The following is a 15,904-nucleotide window of genomic DNA, read 5'->3' on the forward strand; positions in this document are numbered from 1 at the left end:
GCCCCTGAGGTATAAGCCTCTTCCCCGCTGGATGAACCCCAGCATCCCAATGACTGAGTGTTTTTCCTTTGTCAGAGAAAGATAAGTCACGTAGCATCTCAGATTCAGGACCCCCAGTGAACTGGGATCCTCTACACATATTTTCATTAGGGATAGACTGAAAACCAGGTTGACTAGGGAGCAGTCAAAGGACAGGTTGAAAAATACTGATGTATTCCACTTGCAAACTCTGCTAGGAAAAGGATAGCACTGAAGCATTGAGTTTCAAAGGTGGTTTCCCTTCTAGCTCTCAGGTGGAGGAGCCAGTGCAACCCATCGGAGGGAGAACAGAAGGAAGAAAGCTAAGAAGAAGAAAAAAGATTTACTAACCTGGTTGGTCTTCTACAAGGACACCTCGTTCACAAGCTTCTCCAAATGTATATGGCCTACACAAACACTGGCATTGAGTCCCCATTAGCACTGGCTGACCATTGCTCTGGCATGGCCGGCATTTACATGGATCTGTTTCTGTTAGGTACTCTTGAATTGCTTGTTTCAGGTAATACTTCTTCACTGAAGCACATGGCACTTCTTTTACCAGCTCATAAAGTGGCGTAATCTATAGACAATGCAAAGATAATTTAGCACTCTAAAAAAGTCATTTTACAATGCCCCTCCTAAGGAAGTAAATTACTGCAATGGAATACAAAGCATAGGTGGATTTTTTGCAGAGCTGACATCAGCACAACTTCAGCACACCTCTACCCCCTAAAATAACCTCCCTAAGTCCTATTGCTGTGAGTCGCTAAAAGTACAATAAAGAATTACTTTTAAGTGGACAGTTTTCATAGTCTCCATTCAGCCTGCAGGTCTGCAAAAGCAGGCTCCAGAAAATATGTGCAGAGATTTCAAAATATCAACACATATACTTGTCTACTGATGATCCAACCCAATCCTTTTCTCCCCACTGTGAAAAAGCATGTGGACTTACACACACTGAGGGGGCAGCAATTTTCCAATGTCTGTTTTACCCGGGAAAACATGTTTATCCATGTAAGAAATGTGGAAAATTGCTCTCTATCTGGTCAGTAGAGTAGATATGACCACAAAGCCTGTAAAATACTTAGTGGAGACAATAAGACTACATTTGCAAAGATTTGGGCACCTACGCAAACCAAATTGAACTAGTATTCACCTACAGAGCCAAAGAAATGCAACATAATAGAATTACAAATTTAAATAATCTAATGCTAGCAGAATATGCTGCATAATATTTTTTGAAAATAGTTGTGTTAATTCATGCACATTCATACTAAAGTGAAAGTTACTTTTTCTTATCTTATTGCTTCAGTAAAAATTCATCTATTGCAAATACTTTACTATGTTGAATGGTTTGTTGTTACTAAGACATTACATACTCAGAAGTATTTATTTATTTATGTATAGTCCATAAGATCACAGCAGATTCCATAAAAGCCTTCGTAAATCAGTAATAAAACAAGCAATAAAACATACAGGGAGAATAACTCTAAAACAAGTGTGCGCACCCATATACACACTGCACAGCTATATGACACAGGTTCACATGTATTTTATATTGTGGGTGCAAATGCATGCACACTATATATAATATGCTTAAAGCTACCCAATAATGTGTGGATGCTCAGCATGTCTTTTAAACAATGGTACTTATCCGGTTAACCGAGTCATTCAAGCTGCGTTAGGGCATTATGGCACCTTAAATGAGGTCTACCAAGTGATAAAGCGGTACTAATGTGCGATGCTTGTAGCAATGTGTGATAGTATTTAAATATGATAATGAGTATGCAAAAATTGAGAAAATTATGCAAATGAGGGATTCCTACTGCATTTTGCAATAAAATATTTCATACTAATACCGGATTTAACATGGGAAATAACACCTTTTTTATTTGTGGTAGGATAGCAAAAAAGGTTTTATTGCACATAGTGGTAGTTATCACGGGATAGCAGCTATTATTATGCATAATAAAATCAGGTTTTTCTCTCTGACACACCTACACAGCTCTGGTGAGCCAATAAAAACACCTTTCCTTACCTGCCCTTTCTTCATAAATCTAGAATGTTAGTTAGAAGTGTATTAGTATTGGGAAACTGGATGCGTCAGGCTGCTCAACAACAACAACTATTACTACAACAGGCAAGGGAGTTTCAAACAGCTCCTAAGGAAGCACCTGCACTATAGCCAGAGCTGCAAGCCCCGCTGGTGGAGCAGGATGGCCAAATCAGGGCTTGCCATGCAGGAGGGCACGCAGGTGGTACAAGGAGCACATCTTTCATCCCTGCACCACAATGGTGGGGGATCCCAGAGAATCACATGGTTAAGAGGTATTGGCTGAGCTCTCAGACTATCATGGAATTATATCAAGAACTCAGAGGGGAATTGGATCCAGTCACAGAAAGGTCCCATGCTATACCAGGCCTTACCAAACTATTGTGCGCCCTGCATTTTATGGCATCCGACTCATTTCAAACAGCAGTTGCTGTTGTCAGGAGAATGTCACAAACATAATTTTCTCACTGTCTGGCCAGGTCTTAGGGGCTGCACATAGCCGCATTCATTGTTAAATAAGGTTCCTTTGTGAAAGGCAGGATTTGCTGGACTTGAAGAGAGGGATTTATGCCATAGCGAACTTTCCACATGTTCTGGGAGCTATTGACTGCACTCACATAGCCATCATCCCATCCCATCACAGGGAGGAGATCTACTGCAACAGAAAGCTCTTCCATGCCAATGTGCAAGTGGTCTGTGATGCTCAACTGCACATCTTTGATGTGGTCACCTGGTTTGAGAGAGCTGCACACAATTCCTTTATACTTAGGCAATCTGGACTGTTTGAACAACTTGAAGATGGCCTCTATGGTGACGGTTGGCTAATAGATAAGAGCAGTGCTACTTTCTATCATTCCTCTGCAGCTATGTGCTTCCAGCAGGTGGCAGTGACATGAGGGGCTGTCAGAGATGTGGCTGCATCAGTTAGATAACAAGTGGCTTGCACATTTATGTCAACAAGCCATAGTGGCAAGGCCCAGGTTTCTCTCTCAATGCTGTAGAGGCCTGCTAAAGTTGCATGCCCATTCATTGCAGTTTCCACTAAGGACAGTATGTGACTGAGCACTACAGAGTTTCAACTAGTCCGAGGTCAGGTGTGCCCTGTTAATGTTCTGTCAGCTCTCAGCTGACGATGCCCAAATCAGTATTCACCCTATAGTGCTTGTGCTCTGACAGCCAGGATGTCAGCCACTGTTTGTCTTTACCATCACAAGGGTACACAGGTTCAATGAAAACTGTGGGATGTGCATTTTTGGCCAGTCCTATTCACTGTGTCATGTCTGACAAATGTGTTTCTCTGGAGGACATAATGCAGAACAGCCAGGGATATGAACAGTCATACCACAAGGCTGATGTCTTTCTGCAATGACATGGGTGGCAGCTCTGCTGTACTGCTTCATGTTATAGGAGTACTAGACCCGGATAGAGATTGCTTGGTTGTGAGCGACATGTACACATTGTGTAGGAACCCCAGATGCATTTTCCGTTCGTGAAGATCTGACACAGCATAACAAAGTGCTATAGCGTACATATAAAGGTGAATTTTAAAAGTCTGACATGTGCATTAATTAGAGGATGTGCAAGTATGTTGGGCTTGTACGTGACGAGCGGATTTTAAAAGCTGCCAAGATACATGCATGAGCTTGCACATCTCAGAAGATTTCAAAAAAGGGTAGGGAGTGGGCATGGTATGGGCAGGGAATGGGTGTTTTGAGGAATGAACCTGAGATATGTTCAAAAATACTTACGTGATCCGGTGCACTCTGTTGCGAAACTATACTTCTGCTATGAATTTATTTATTTATTTATTTGTTGAGTTTTATATACCGTCATTCAGTGAAGCCATCACAACAGTTTACAAGAATGACATGTAAGTTAAAAAATAAAGAAAAATAAGCAGATCTGCTTGGTTTTAAGGGTCAGCTCTAACTGGCGGGGGAGGGGGGGGGAGAAAAGGCTATTAAACTATGGGGCTTTGGAGGACTATCTCGATGCATGCTCCTTTTAAAATCCCTCGATTTATGTGGTAGAAGCAGCATACTTGTGCGCGCCCACTTAAAATTTGGTGGATATGTGCGTGCAGCTAGGCTATTTTAAAATATGTGTGCTTATATTATAAAATGGCTGCATCCCTGGGCACAGACCAATGTACCCATGATAATGTGCTCCCACACACTGGTTTGAAAGTTACCGTCCCTGTGTAACAGAAATGACTGTCCTAATTTATTCATTTTGAAAGTCAGGCAAAAAGAGTCATGCCTTGCCATTGTATTTGTGTAGGACTGCCAAAACTGTGTGCATAGCATGACATAGTTAGCATCTTCTTGCCAGTCTCAGCTACACCTTTTGACCCTGTCCTAGCTCTCACATGTTGGCAAGAAAGTTGCAGTGGTATAATGGAAGTCCAGCAGGGCCTATGACAAGGAGCCAAATGCTCTATTTGTACAATAAAGCACAAGTAGCTCAGCTGCTTAGAGGCACAGTTTGCAGCTAGAAGTTGACAGGTACAATCATCATGACTCAGCATGTACAGCCAGACTCCCTAGCTGACATCCATGTGCATCTGAATATATCAACATGAACTCTGAATCATAGTCTCAAATGGGCCTGCAAAGACACAGGTGTCTGCACTGCCTCAACAGTTTCTGAGGCAGTGCTGACATCTGAGTGCAGTGCACACATAGCAGATCTTCAATTATAGCCACTTTGAAAGCACATGTCCAATATCGTGGCAATCCCAAACTTCTCACAGGTCACTGCAAGCTTATATATTTCATAGGGGTTGTACACGACCATCCACAGCTGGGACCTGCTACACCGTTAGAAGCAAGCAGTCCACTCTCAGGTATAGATGATGAGGGCCTTGATAATGTTAGCTGCACAGGGAGGCCATTGAAGGATGCCGATTTGACTATCTGAAGGTTGTACTGGGAATAGGATAGTGTCCTGCCTTCACATGGTGTAGATAGAAACCTCTGAAATGTATAGGCCATAGTTTATTTTGTGATGACAAAAACAGGATCCACATATGACATAACAAAAGGTTCACCTTACTGAAGTAAAGGCAAAGCTGCGTTAGAAACTATAAACCTAGTCTGACGTGTCACAGGTAGCCATAGGGAAATATTGAGGGACTAGCAAGGTCATTTGCTTGTCCAGCACTGGGCTATTCATATTGTCCTGCTTTATGTAGGTAAATTGAAAATCTGCAGAGTTGTTTGTTCCGATTGCTAGTATCAGTTACAGTCCTTATCCTATATTTGGCCAACCTTAAAACCCATACAGGCCATTGCAATATCGGCGCGAGTAAAACAGGCACTCATGAGTGAACGCCTGCTCTCCTAACGTGCACCCATCCACCTTTTCTGGGTACATGATTTAATATTAAAATGAGCTGCCGCAGTAAAAAGGAGGTGCTAGGGGAAATTGTGCGTCATCAGGCGCCCAGGAAAGATGTCTGTCAGTGCGGGTTAGGAAACGGAAGCTTATTATGAGTGTCCATTTTCTCCCGCTACCGGCAGAATATACACGCAAAAAATACATGTATATTGTGCATGATTATTGGGCACCCAGAAAATTCTTTTTTTTGCGACTTTTATTTTTTTTACATGATTCTGCTTTCTGTGGTTCCTCCTACTTAGTGTCATGATGATACTAGTAGGAGGAATCACACAAAGCAGGATTTAGTCTTTTTTAAGTGAGCCCTTGATATGTGGCAAACCTTAATGCCAGCCCCGGGCAAGCGTTAAATTTGCCTCGTTAAAATGGGTGCCTTGGCCACGTGGCAATTTTTGACGTAATACCTAATAGCCTCATCTACATGGAATTTGCATGTGATGAGCACTATTAGCTATACACTCAATTGGACGCATGTTTTGGACACGTTAATCCATGTATTGCACTGGGTGCTAGGGATGCGTGTCCAAAACACGCATCCAATCATGTGTTAAGCCATGCGCTAGACCTAGTGCATGGTTTTGCAGCAGTCTGATGGGCTGAGGCTTCCAGGAGAGATATGCTGTCATAATTGTCATCTTCCAAGCAGAGGCGTAACCTTTCAGGTATATACTCGTTTGAGGCCCTTGCTTTTCCATGTGGCTGCCATACAGGAGTTGGAAAAGGTCATGTTCTGACAGAGCTTGTTGCCAACATAGCAGAATCGCAATCCTACTAGATATGTTTCCTGTTAGTGAATTTTTTTACTTTGTAGATGGCGAGATTAAGGCAGTTCTGTGTATAGCATAAGGGCAAGAGAACCGAACCGAAAAAAAACCCCAAACCACCCCAACCCTTCAGATTTAATTAATTACAACCCCCACCCTCCTGCCCCCCCCAAAAAAATGTTCCGAAAGTCCCTGGTGGTCCAGTGGGGGTCCCGGGAGCAATCTCCCCCTCTCAGGCCGTCAACTACCACTAATCAAAATGGCGCCGATGGCCATTTGCCTTTACCATGTGACAGGCTATCGGTGCCATTGGTCAGCCCCTGTTACATGGTAGGAGCAATAGATGGCTCGTGCCATTTTTTAAGATGGCACCGGCCATCCATTGCTCCAACCATGTGACAGAGGCCGGCCAATGGCACCGATAGCTCCTGTCACATGGTAAGGGCAAAGGGTCACCGCCATTTTGTTTACTGGCAGCTGATGGCCCGAGAGCGGGAGATCGCTCCCGGGACCCCCACTGGACCACCAGGGACTTTCGGAACATTTTTTTGGGGGGGTCAGGAGGGTGGGGGTGGGGTCAGGAGGGTGTGAAAGGGGGTGCACACTTGTGCACCTTGCATGCGCTGAGCCCTAGGGGAGCCCCAATGGCTTTCCCCATTCCCTCCGAGGCCGCTCCGAAATCGGAGCGGCCTCGGAGGGAACTTTCCTTCCGCTCGCCCCCCACCTTCACCTCCCTTCCCCTATTTAACCCGTCCCCCAGCCCTACCTAAATCCTCCCATCTTTATTTTGCTATGCTGGCCGGCTGCCAGCGCGTGATCCCCCGGCACAGCCGTAGTGCCGGATGCCTCGGTCCTGCCCCGGACTGCCCCCAGACTGGCGCCCCGCCCACGCCCCCCACCCCCTTCCCTCCCCTTTTTCAAAGCCCCGGGACATACATGCGTCCCATGGCTTGTGCGTGTCGCCGGGCCTATGTAAAATAGGCTCGGCACGTGTAACCCCCCTGCGTGCGTAAATCCAGCCAGATTATGCGCCCAGGGCTTTTAAAATCTTCCCCAATCAGTACAACCTTATACTTAATGCATTCAGAGATCGAAAGCCAGTGCAGCTCAAACAAAGTAGGGGAAATGTGCTCTCGCTTCTTTGTACCAGTTATCAATCATGCTGAGGCATTAATCAATAACTGCAATGGTTTTATAGTAGCTGCAATGGTTTTATAGTAGCCATGCAGAAATTGACCAGATCTCATCTTAACAAATTGACCAGATCTCATCTTAATAAAAAATTGGATACCATCCACATATAGGGGTAGATTTTATAAAAGTACGCCCACGCAAACAAAAGTACACTGGATTCTAATAGATACTCACGTAGCCACACGTATCCTTTAAAATCCGGGATCGGCACGCGCAAGGCTGCCCAAAATCAGCAGCCTGCGCGCGCCGAGCCGCGCAGCCTGCCTCCGCTCCCTTTCCTTCCACTCCCCACACCTTCCCCTCCCTTCCCCTACCTCACCCACCCCCCCAGTCCTATCTAACCCCCCCCCACCTTTGTTTTAAAAGTTACGCCTGCCAGAGGCAGGCGTAACTCGCAGTTCCCTGGCCCGGGAGCTGTTTCGGAGGCCTCGGCCACACCCCCAAAACACCCCTGGGCCGTAACCACGCCCGCAGCCCCGCCCCCGAATGACGCGCTGCCATGACACGCCCCCAACCCCCCCCCCCCCCCCCCCAGGAAAGCCCCGGGACTTACACGCATCCCGGGGCTTGCACGTGCCGCCAAGCCTATTCAACATGCTGTGGTTAAATGGGGGAAGGGGACTACCTGCAGGGGAACTTCCTGAAGGGGGGAAGGAGAGGAATATTACGGGAGCCCCTGAGACTGGCGAGCCTGGCTAGCCAGGGTTAAGAAAAGTACAAAGACTAACCTTTTGCTTTATGACACTAGGTACTTTCTTTACAGATCCAGCCCAGGAGGCATATCTTGCTTCATTTCCAGCAGGATTATCCAAGTCTAGATAACTAAGGCCAGCCACAAACTTAGGCTCTCCTCCAAGGATAAAGGCATCTCCATGTATTTCTTGGCTACTAGATCCTATGCAACAACAAAAAATAGATTTGCAGACATAAGGATTATTTAAATGGATGTTTCAAAAAAATATGAGAATCATAAAATACTTAACTATCTTGGTTAATACTACAAAATGATAGGAAAACAGGAAGTTTCAGGTTAATATTGCATCTTTTGGGAAGATGGGAGGGGACACATTAAAAAAGCCGGCAGGCGGACAAGTTATCTGGCTAAAGTTAGCCAGATAACTTCTCCCAGATATTGAGCAGGATAAATGCACGGCTGAATATCCAAGATGAACGTTATCTGTTTACATTTAGTCAGGTAACTTTTAAACCTAACCACCTACATTTGAATATAGCCAAGTAGATTAAAAGTTATCTGGCTACATATGGCTGGATAACTTTCATCTTAAATAATATAATATGGCCAGTTAAGTGGCAAAGGTTTTTAAAAAATGTCCTGCATGGACCTCCAGCCTGATTCTCAAACCCACATCTGATTGAGCATAATCTGCCGAGCTGGTCCGGGACCCCCAAAGCCCTCCAGTTGAAATTTAAAAATAAAAGTGTGCCCAGCTAATGCCAGCTTCACCTTCCCCACCTTTCCCCAATTCTGCAAAATATAAAAGTTGTGACCCCCCCCCCCCATCTTCTCCCTCCCTTCCCCTACCCTACTACCCCAATCCTAACACTCCCATCCAGCCAGTGCCTTGGTAAAGGCCAATCTCTGCAATTTCCAATGTTGTAGGATAGTAGTAGCATTGCTAAGACTGATCAGAATGCTTTCAAAGTTACAGTCCTAGCATTGAGGAATGCCATGGGGATCGCACGCCCGCAATCTCAGGGACAGGGTGGCCTTTACCAAGTTACTAGGGGGGAATGGAGTGAGGGAGTAGAGTAGAAAGAAAGGAGGGAGAGGAGAAGGGTCCTGGAATTTATTTTTTGCAGAGGAAGGGAGCAGGAGGAGGAGGGATCTTAAATGCCAGTCAGGCATACTTTTATTTTTAAGTTTCAATTGGAGGAGCTTGGGAGGCTTGGATCGGCCAGGCAGATTGTGCCCATTTCAGTTGAGGGTCAGGGAATTAGACTGGAGGTCTGCACAGGACTGGTTTTTTTTTAGACTTCTTCCACCTAACCAGGTATATTCTTTTGAATATATGTAGAGAGTATGAGGTCTCCATAGACAGCCTTAGCTCCCAGCCATGGTTAGTTATCTAGAGGGAACTACCATTCCTAATAGCACTTCCCCCAAAAGCTTGCTAGAATGAGTAGCCCTAAACAGGGGAGGTTCTATCATGAGGCAGGGTGAGGTGGCTGCTTCAGGCGGAAGAATTTTGAAGCGGCAAAAAGTTCCCCTTCAAAACACCTCTACCACAGTGACCACCTCACTCTACTTCCAGAGTCAAACATCGGATCAGGCAGGAATAAACCAAACCCCTGCCCGATCTGCTCAGTAGCCACAAACATCCCTAACTCCGGGCAGCAGAAGATGACGTTGGGATAAACGCAACTCCTGCTGCCGCCACTCAGGAAGAGAGCCATGGACTGCTGCCAGAGGTCAGGCCAGTGGTGCTGAAGAAGGGAGCCTCGGGCCGCTGCCGAAGAAGACAGAATCAGGCCATTGCTGAAGAAGGGAGCCACAGGCTGTCGCAGGTCACCACCGGAGCTGAGGCCGGTGGGGATGAAGAAGGGAGCCACGGACCACCTGCGGGGCTGAAGAAGAAAGAATCAGGCCGTCACCGAAGAAGGGAGCAGCAGGCCACACCATAGCTCAGGCTGGTGATGCTGAAAAAGGGATAATCAGGCCGTCACAGGAGCTGATGAAGAGAGTCACAGGCCGCCACCAGAGCTTAGGCTAGCGGGGCCAAAGAAAAAGGAAGGGCACAATTATGAATGTGAAATCTGCTTCTGTGTGGGTGTGACAGAGAAGGAGGGTGCTTCTGTCTATGTGTAAGTGTGTGTGAGAGAAGGAGGGTGCTTCTGTCTGTGTGTATGTATGTGTGAGAGAAGGAGGTGCTTCTGTGTATGTGTGTGTGAGAGAAGGAGGGTGCTTCTGTCTGTGTGTGTGTGAGAGAGAATGAGGTGCTTCTGTCTGTGCGTATGTGTGTGTGTGTGTGTGTGAGAGAAGGAGGGTATTTCTGTCTGTGTGTTTGTATGTGTGAGAGAAGGAGGTGCTTCTGTCTGTATGTATGCGTGTGTGAGAGAAGGAGGGTGCTTCTGTCTGTGGGTATGCATGTGTGTGAGAGAAGGAGGTGCTTCTGTCTCTGTGTATGTGTGTGTGAGAGAAGGAGAGTGCTTCTGTCTGTGTGTATGTATGTGTGATTACTATGAGAAAGGTACTTTATTAAGTCTATTAACTATTATTATTGAAAGTGTGTTTTATTTGTGATGTATGCCTATATAATATATATGATGTTGTAAGTGATAGTTTTACTTCAGAAGATTGTACTTTGAATGTCTATTTTCCATATGCAATCTGCCTTTTTAGATTGGGGAGGTTAATAAATTTTAAAATGGAAAACAATGCATAAGTTTTAATAATGTAGGGAGGGGAGGGAAGGGGGAATGAAAGGCTGTACGTTTTGTCTAGGGCGGATAATACCCTTGTATCAGCCCTAAGAGAGAGAGAGTATCACACATACAGACTCCCACCATTTACCAACCTCTCACACCCCCAGGGGGCAGATCCTGGAGAAGGGTGAGAGGCAGGCAATAAGGAATGGAGGAGTCCTATTTCTACACCCAGGCTGCCCCACCCCATTAAAGATTTCTCCAGCTCCCCTAGTCCGGACACCGAAGACTGTGCACAGGCTAGAAAAAATGGACACATGTAAAATTGAGCATCCGTTTTCCAAACCCACTGACAGCCGCCTTTCCTGGGCGTCTGCTGCTAATGAGGCACTAGGGGAGCGCTATTGTCCCTAGTGCCTCCTTTTTAGCATGACTCCCTCGTTTAAATATGGTATCACACACCCAGGAAACGTGGCTGGGCGCACATTAGGAAAGCGGGCACTGAACACTGAGCATCTTTATTGTATCGGCCTGTTTATTATTTGCTCATACTGATTTTTACACATTCAATCACAGTAAAGTTTATTTTGAATCCCCATCTAGTGAGTCCAGCCTGCTTTGTCAAGGTACCTGTGTCAAAGAGCAATGGTAGCACACACACAGGTGGTTTCCAGTGCCTGGGTCCAGGAACTTAGCCTTTTCCCCACAGAGAAGCTTCCACCCCTTGGAGACAGAAGAGCTGTGGAAATGGCAGAGGAGCCAGCCCAGAGTAAGAAATGCTTATATGGCCCTTTGAAATAAGATATATTTCCAGAAAAAGAGTTATATATAGTGGTTAAGATGAACGTTATCTGGCCATATGCAGCTGGATAACTTTAGATCTGCTCTGAATAAGGTCTAAATTTATCCAACTGATTTAGCCAGATAGAAATAATAATTGTCTAATTTAGCTGGATAATTAATTTATATCATCTCCCCGAAATACCTCATTCTTATTTGGCTGCATTTTAGCTGGATGGATAAGTGCTCAACATTCAAACATTTGCCATTTAGCTGAATAACTTGTGAGTTTTCCAGCTAAATTGCTTTGAATATTGATCCCATTGAGTGCCCTCAATCTTTGTATAGTAGTTATATGTGCTACATTTCTTTCCTGTTTTATACCTGCCAATTTGTGTATGGGCTCTCCTGACTAAGGAGGTCATTTTTCAAAGCGATCGCACGCGAAAAAGGGACCTTAGAAAATCCAGACCTAAATATTCTTTTTTTTCTCTCTCTTTCAGCCTTACTTGTGAAACTCCCTCCTCCAAGGAAGGGGTGAGGAAGGAAAAGCAGACTGCCATTCAAATGGAGTACATACAGAAGGAAAAAAAAAAGACAATTTGACATCATATTCCAGCCCAGGAAAGCCAGAGCAAGACTGAAAAGTTTATCAGACTCCCTGTCCTCACTCTCCTCTTCCTTAGGGCCCATGACTAGTCTGCCTCACACACACACACACACACACACACACACACATACACTTTCTGTCTCTCACACACCAGTCATCTCCCCGACTAGTCTCTCTCTGTCTCTCTCTCTCACACATACTAGTCACCTCCCTTACCAATCTCTCTCTCTCTCACGCATTCACCAGTCATCTCCCTGACCAGTCTCCTGCTCTCACACATGCTTTCTCTCTCTTATTTACACACACACACAGTCTCAATCACCCACATTCTCTCACACACTCACTCACATTCTGGCTCACTCTCTCTGCCTCACTTACTCCCCCCCCCCCCCCAGCACACATGGCAGCTATTGCACAAGGCAGCCAGTATGCTGCTAATAAAGCAGAGTCGAGACAGGCTGGGAAGTGCAGCAGAAGTGACTCCCCCCGCCCCGTAGCAGTAAGAAGACAGCACTCAGCTGTTTTTCTGTGCTGCAATCATTGCGTGCAGAGCAGAGGGGCAGTCAGTTGAGAATGTGGCCGTGGAGATTTCCTGCCACGCAGCTGTTTGGGAAATCCACCGATTAGCTGCCCTGGGTCTATGGCGGAGAAGGATTGCCTCAGAAAGGAGACGGAAGTGCTCCCACAATTACAGGAGGTGGAGGGGGTCTTGGGATTTCTGCAGTGGCAGCAGCAGCAGCATGGCCCTTTCTTCTTCCCACAGACCCACTAAACATTAGGGATGTGATTCGGCCGAGCCTTTCGGTTCAGCCCTCATTATCAGCCTGCCGCGGGAAATTTCATTTTCCCGCAGTTCGGGCCTTTTTTTTTTCCAGCCGCCCTGGAAAAATGAATCTTCCCAAAATTTCGGGAAAATTCCCTTCATTTTTCGGGGTGACCGAACCAGGACGAATGCACGTCCCTACTAAACATCACTTCCTCTTCTGGGCCGCAGGGGCGGGAAGAAGAAAAAGGCCAAGTTGCTGTTGCCGGCTTTCATGAACACTGCTGCCATTCCTCTCCGGGCTTGAATGCGCTGATAGCCTGGGCAGGAACGGCAGCAATGTTCGTTGAAGAATTGTGTATGTCTCGCTGGGGTGAGGAGAGGGAGGGAAGAGCAGCGGGAGACCAGGAAGTGTGCGAGACAACTGCTGGCGACATACTGCTGCTATATAGTGATATTCTGTTGTCATTAATACCCACAAATAGTTAAATATGATTTCTATCTTATAGAAATGTGTATAGTTGATATTCTGAGACTAATAGCCATGAGTAGATAAATGTGCTTTTGATATCCTATAGCTATGTACATAGTCATGTAGAAATTATATAATCATATAGTCTGATAAATTTGTATGCATGTGTAAATATTGCCAGCCCTGTTCACAGTCCCTTCTATTTTCCTGGAGTCAAGGGAGGGAAATCCTATCCACTTGGCACTGGGTGTCTCCACACTTTTTCAGTGGAGGCCCCCAGTGCCAAGAATTTAAGGACCAACAGAGGCTGCCCAAGGAGGGCTCCCACCAGATTAAACACATACCCAAGGTAATTCGGCAGGGGGGGGGAGGGCATTACACCTGGATATGTTGAGGCTGTGCCTCCAGGAGCAGCAGCAGAGGGAGAAGCAGGCTCCCCAGAGGTGGGGGCAGGCCGTACGGCCTCACCACCAAGAAGTACCGGGACAGAGTTACCTTTCTTTCCTTGCCTCACCTCGAGAAGGGTGGGGCAGGGGGGAGTTAACATTTTTAATGCTTGCTTTTCTGTCTTTTATAACTTCCATGTCCTTTCATTGACTAGACTGTGAAATGTGTGAATGATGGGTTTGAACGCTGGCGTGCGAGTAGACTTGCGCAGTGTTGATTCTGGTGATATGGGTGCATGCGAGAGAGAATGTGAAGATGATGTATGAATGAATGCTGGGGCGTAGAAAGAGGGTGCACTGAGTTGCTGGTCAATTAGATTTGGCCTATGAAAGCCACTTTTCAACGGGCAAGTGGCACAATGTGCTGCACTCTTCACAAGCCTGACCCTTAAATAAGACATGAAATGCCTTCAAAATATGACTTTTCTCCATTAGAATGGAACTGGATAAAGTAAAACGAAAGAGGATGGCATGGGGTGGCTTCCAAGGTTTTCCAACGGAGGAAAATAAAGTGAAAAATGTATTTTTCTTTCCATGGATAATAGCGGGAGATGCACTGGAAAAGGGGCGACGGCGCGGATTTAGTCCTGCTCTGTGAGTTCTTATGGACAAGTGTTTCAAAGTAGCATGAGCAGTGACTGAATGAATATCCTCTTTTACAGGGGCAGATATTTGAAAGGCCCAAAGCTCTGGGAGTGAATCGAGCCCTTGACCTTTAAGAGGGCAATTTTCAAAGGGATTTCCATAGGTTAAAAAAGCATTTACCAGTATAAATCACCTGTCTAAAAACTATCCATGTTGTATGTGGGTAAAAGTACACAAATAAGTCCATAAGGCACCTACTTTTACCTCCATTAAAGTGGAGGCTTTCCTAGGGTGGGGTTAGGTCAGGGGAGAAAGCTCCGTTCATAGTTTTGCATTTTCAAAACTATGCACATAGCTTTGGTCAGAAAGGTTATTGACAGGAAAAGGAGACGCAAACCTTTGGGGGTAACTTTTCCATACGTAATTTTAAAAGTGAAAGGATTCCTGTACTTTTCACTTTGAAAACTGGTGTGAGGTCCATGGGCAAAATTTGAAAATTGCCCCCAACCATATGCTTTAGCCAGAGCCTCTGTTTTGAAAAAAAAATCTCATTTCCTGTGTTTACTGTCAAGGTGCTTGTACTGTGTTCCTGCTTTACAACTATCAGTGAGACACGTGCATTGAATTCTGATTGGGATCAGCATGGCAGTACATGCCAAGTTAGCCAGATTCCAAATAGTGAGGGCAATTAAGCAGGAAAAGCTTTCGGAAACTTAAAAAATCAATATCTTCTCTGGGGAATCTGCATAGTTTTGCTAGTTTTAATTCCCAACTGAATTGTATAGGAAGATTCTGTTAGTACTGTTGATTATAAACTTCTGGGATAGACTACTGGGAATTATTACATCCTCCATGTTTTTTCAAAATGCATTAAATTACTGATGAATAGAATCAAAGAGCATTAAAAACTTAATAGCTTCATCAAATACAATTATCCCTAAAGTGAGCTCTTCCTCTTTTTCTGTCATAGTTTAAGGTAATTATAAGTCTGGCCAGAATTTCAAAAGGTTCTTCCAGATGTTCTCATAAATTTTAAGACATATTCAGTTTTATATTGTATGCAAATTACAAACAAGACTTAAATGGCACAGCTACCTACCTGAAGACGACCGGAAGACATTATGTATTTTTTGGCATTTTGTTGTTGTTTTCTTGAAGAAAAGAAACCCTCTGGATGATGTGCTACATTTGTTCATATCATGTATACTGATTCCTAGAAAGAGATTTTTCATTTCAATGTCTGTTTCTCTAATTATTATTAGTATGACCATATCACAGAAGTGTATGGAGCATAGTCCATGGTGAAGATAGGTAATACATAACACATTTTGAACACAAAAAAGGCAGGGCCAATAGAAAAAGGCATTCAGTGACTGAAGGTCTTACATACTGGGTAGAAAGAAAAGGAAACACACCTAGCATCCGATGTACTAAAC

The 15,904-nt window shown here is 45.0% G+C and overlaps 1 protein-coding gene across 1 annotated transcript in view; it reads right to left on the minus strand.

The window, feature by feature from the left end:
• C7 (complement C7) overlaps positions 1–15,904 on the minus strand; it is a 131,078-nt gene that overhangs the window by 50,846 nt on the left and 64,328 nt on the right. The window contains 3 exon segments of the mRNA XM_029578140.1: positions 370–598; positions 8,157–8,323; positions 15,568–15,681. Coding sequence (XP_029434000.1) covers positions 370–598; positions 8,157–8,323; positions 15,568–15,681 — 510 coding nt within the window.

Source organism: Rhinatrema bivittatum, chromosome 1 (genome assembly GCF_901001135.1).
Source record: "Rhinatrema bivittatum chromosome 1, aRhiBiv1.1, whole genome shotgun sequence".
NCBI lineage: Eukaryota > Metazoa > Chordata > Amphibia > Gymnophiona > Rhinatrematidae > Rhinatrema > Rhinatrema bivittatum.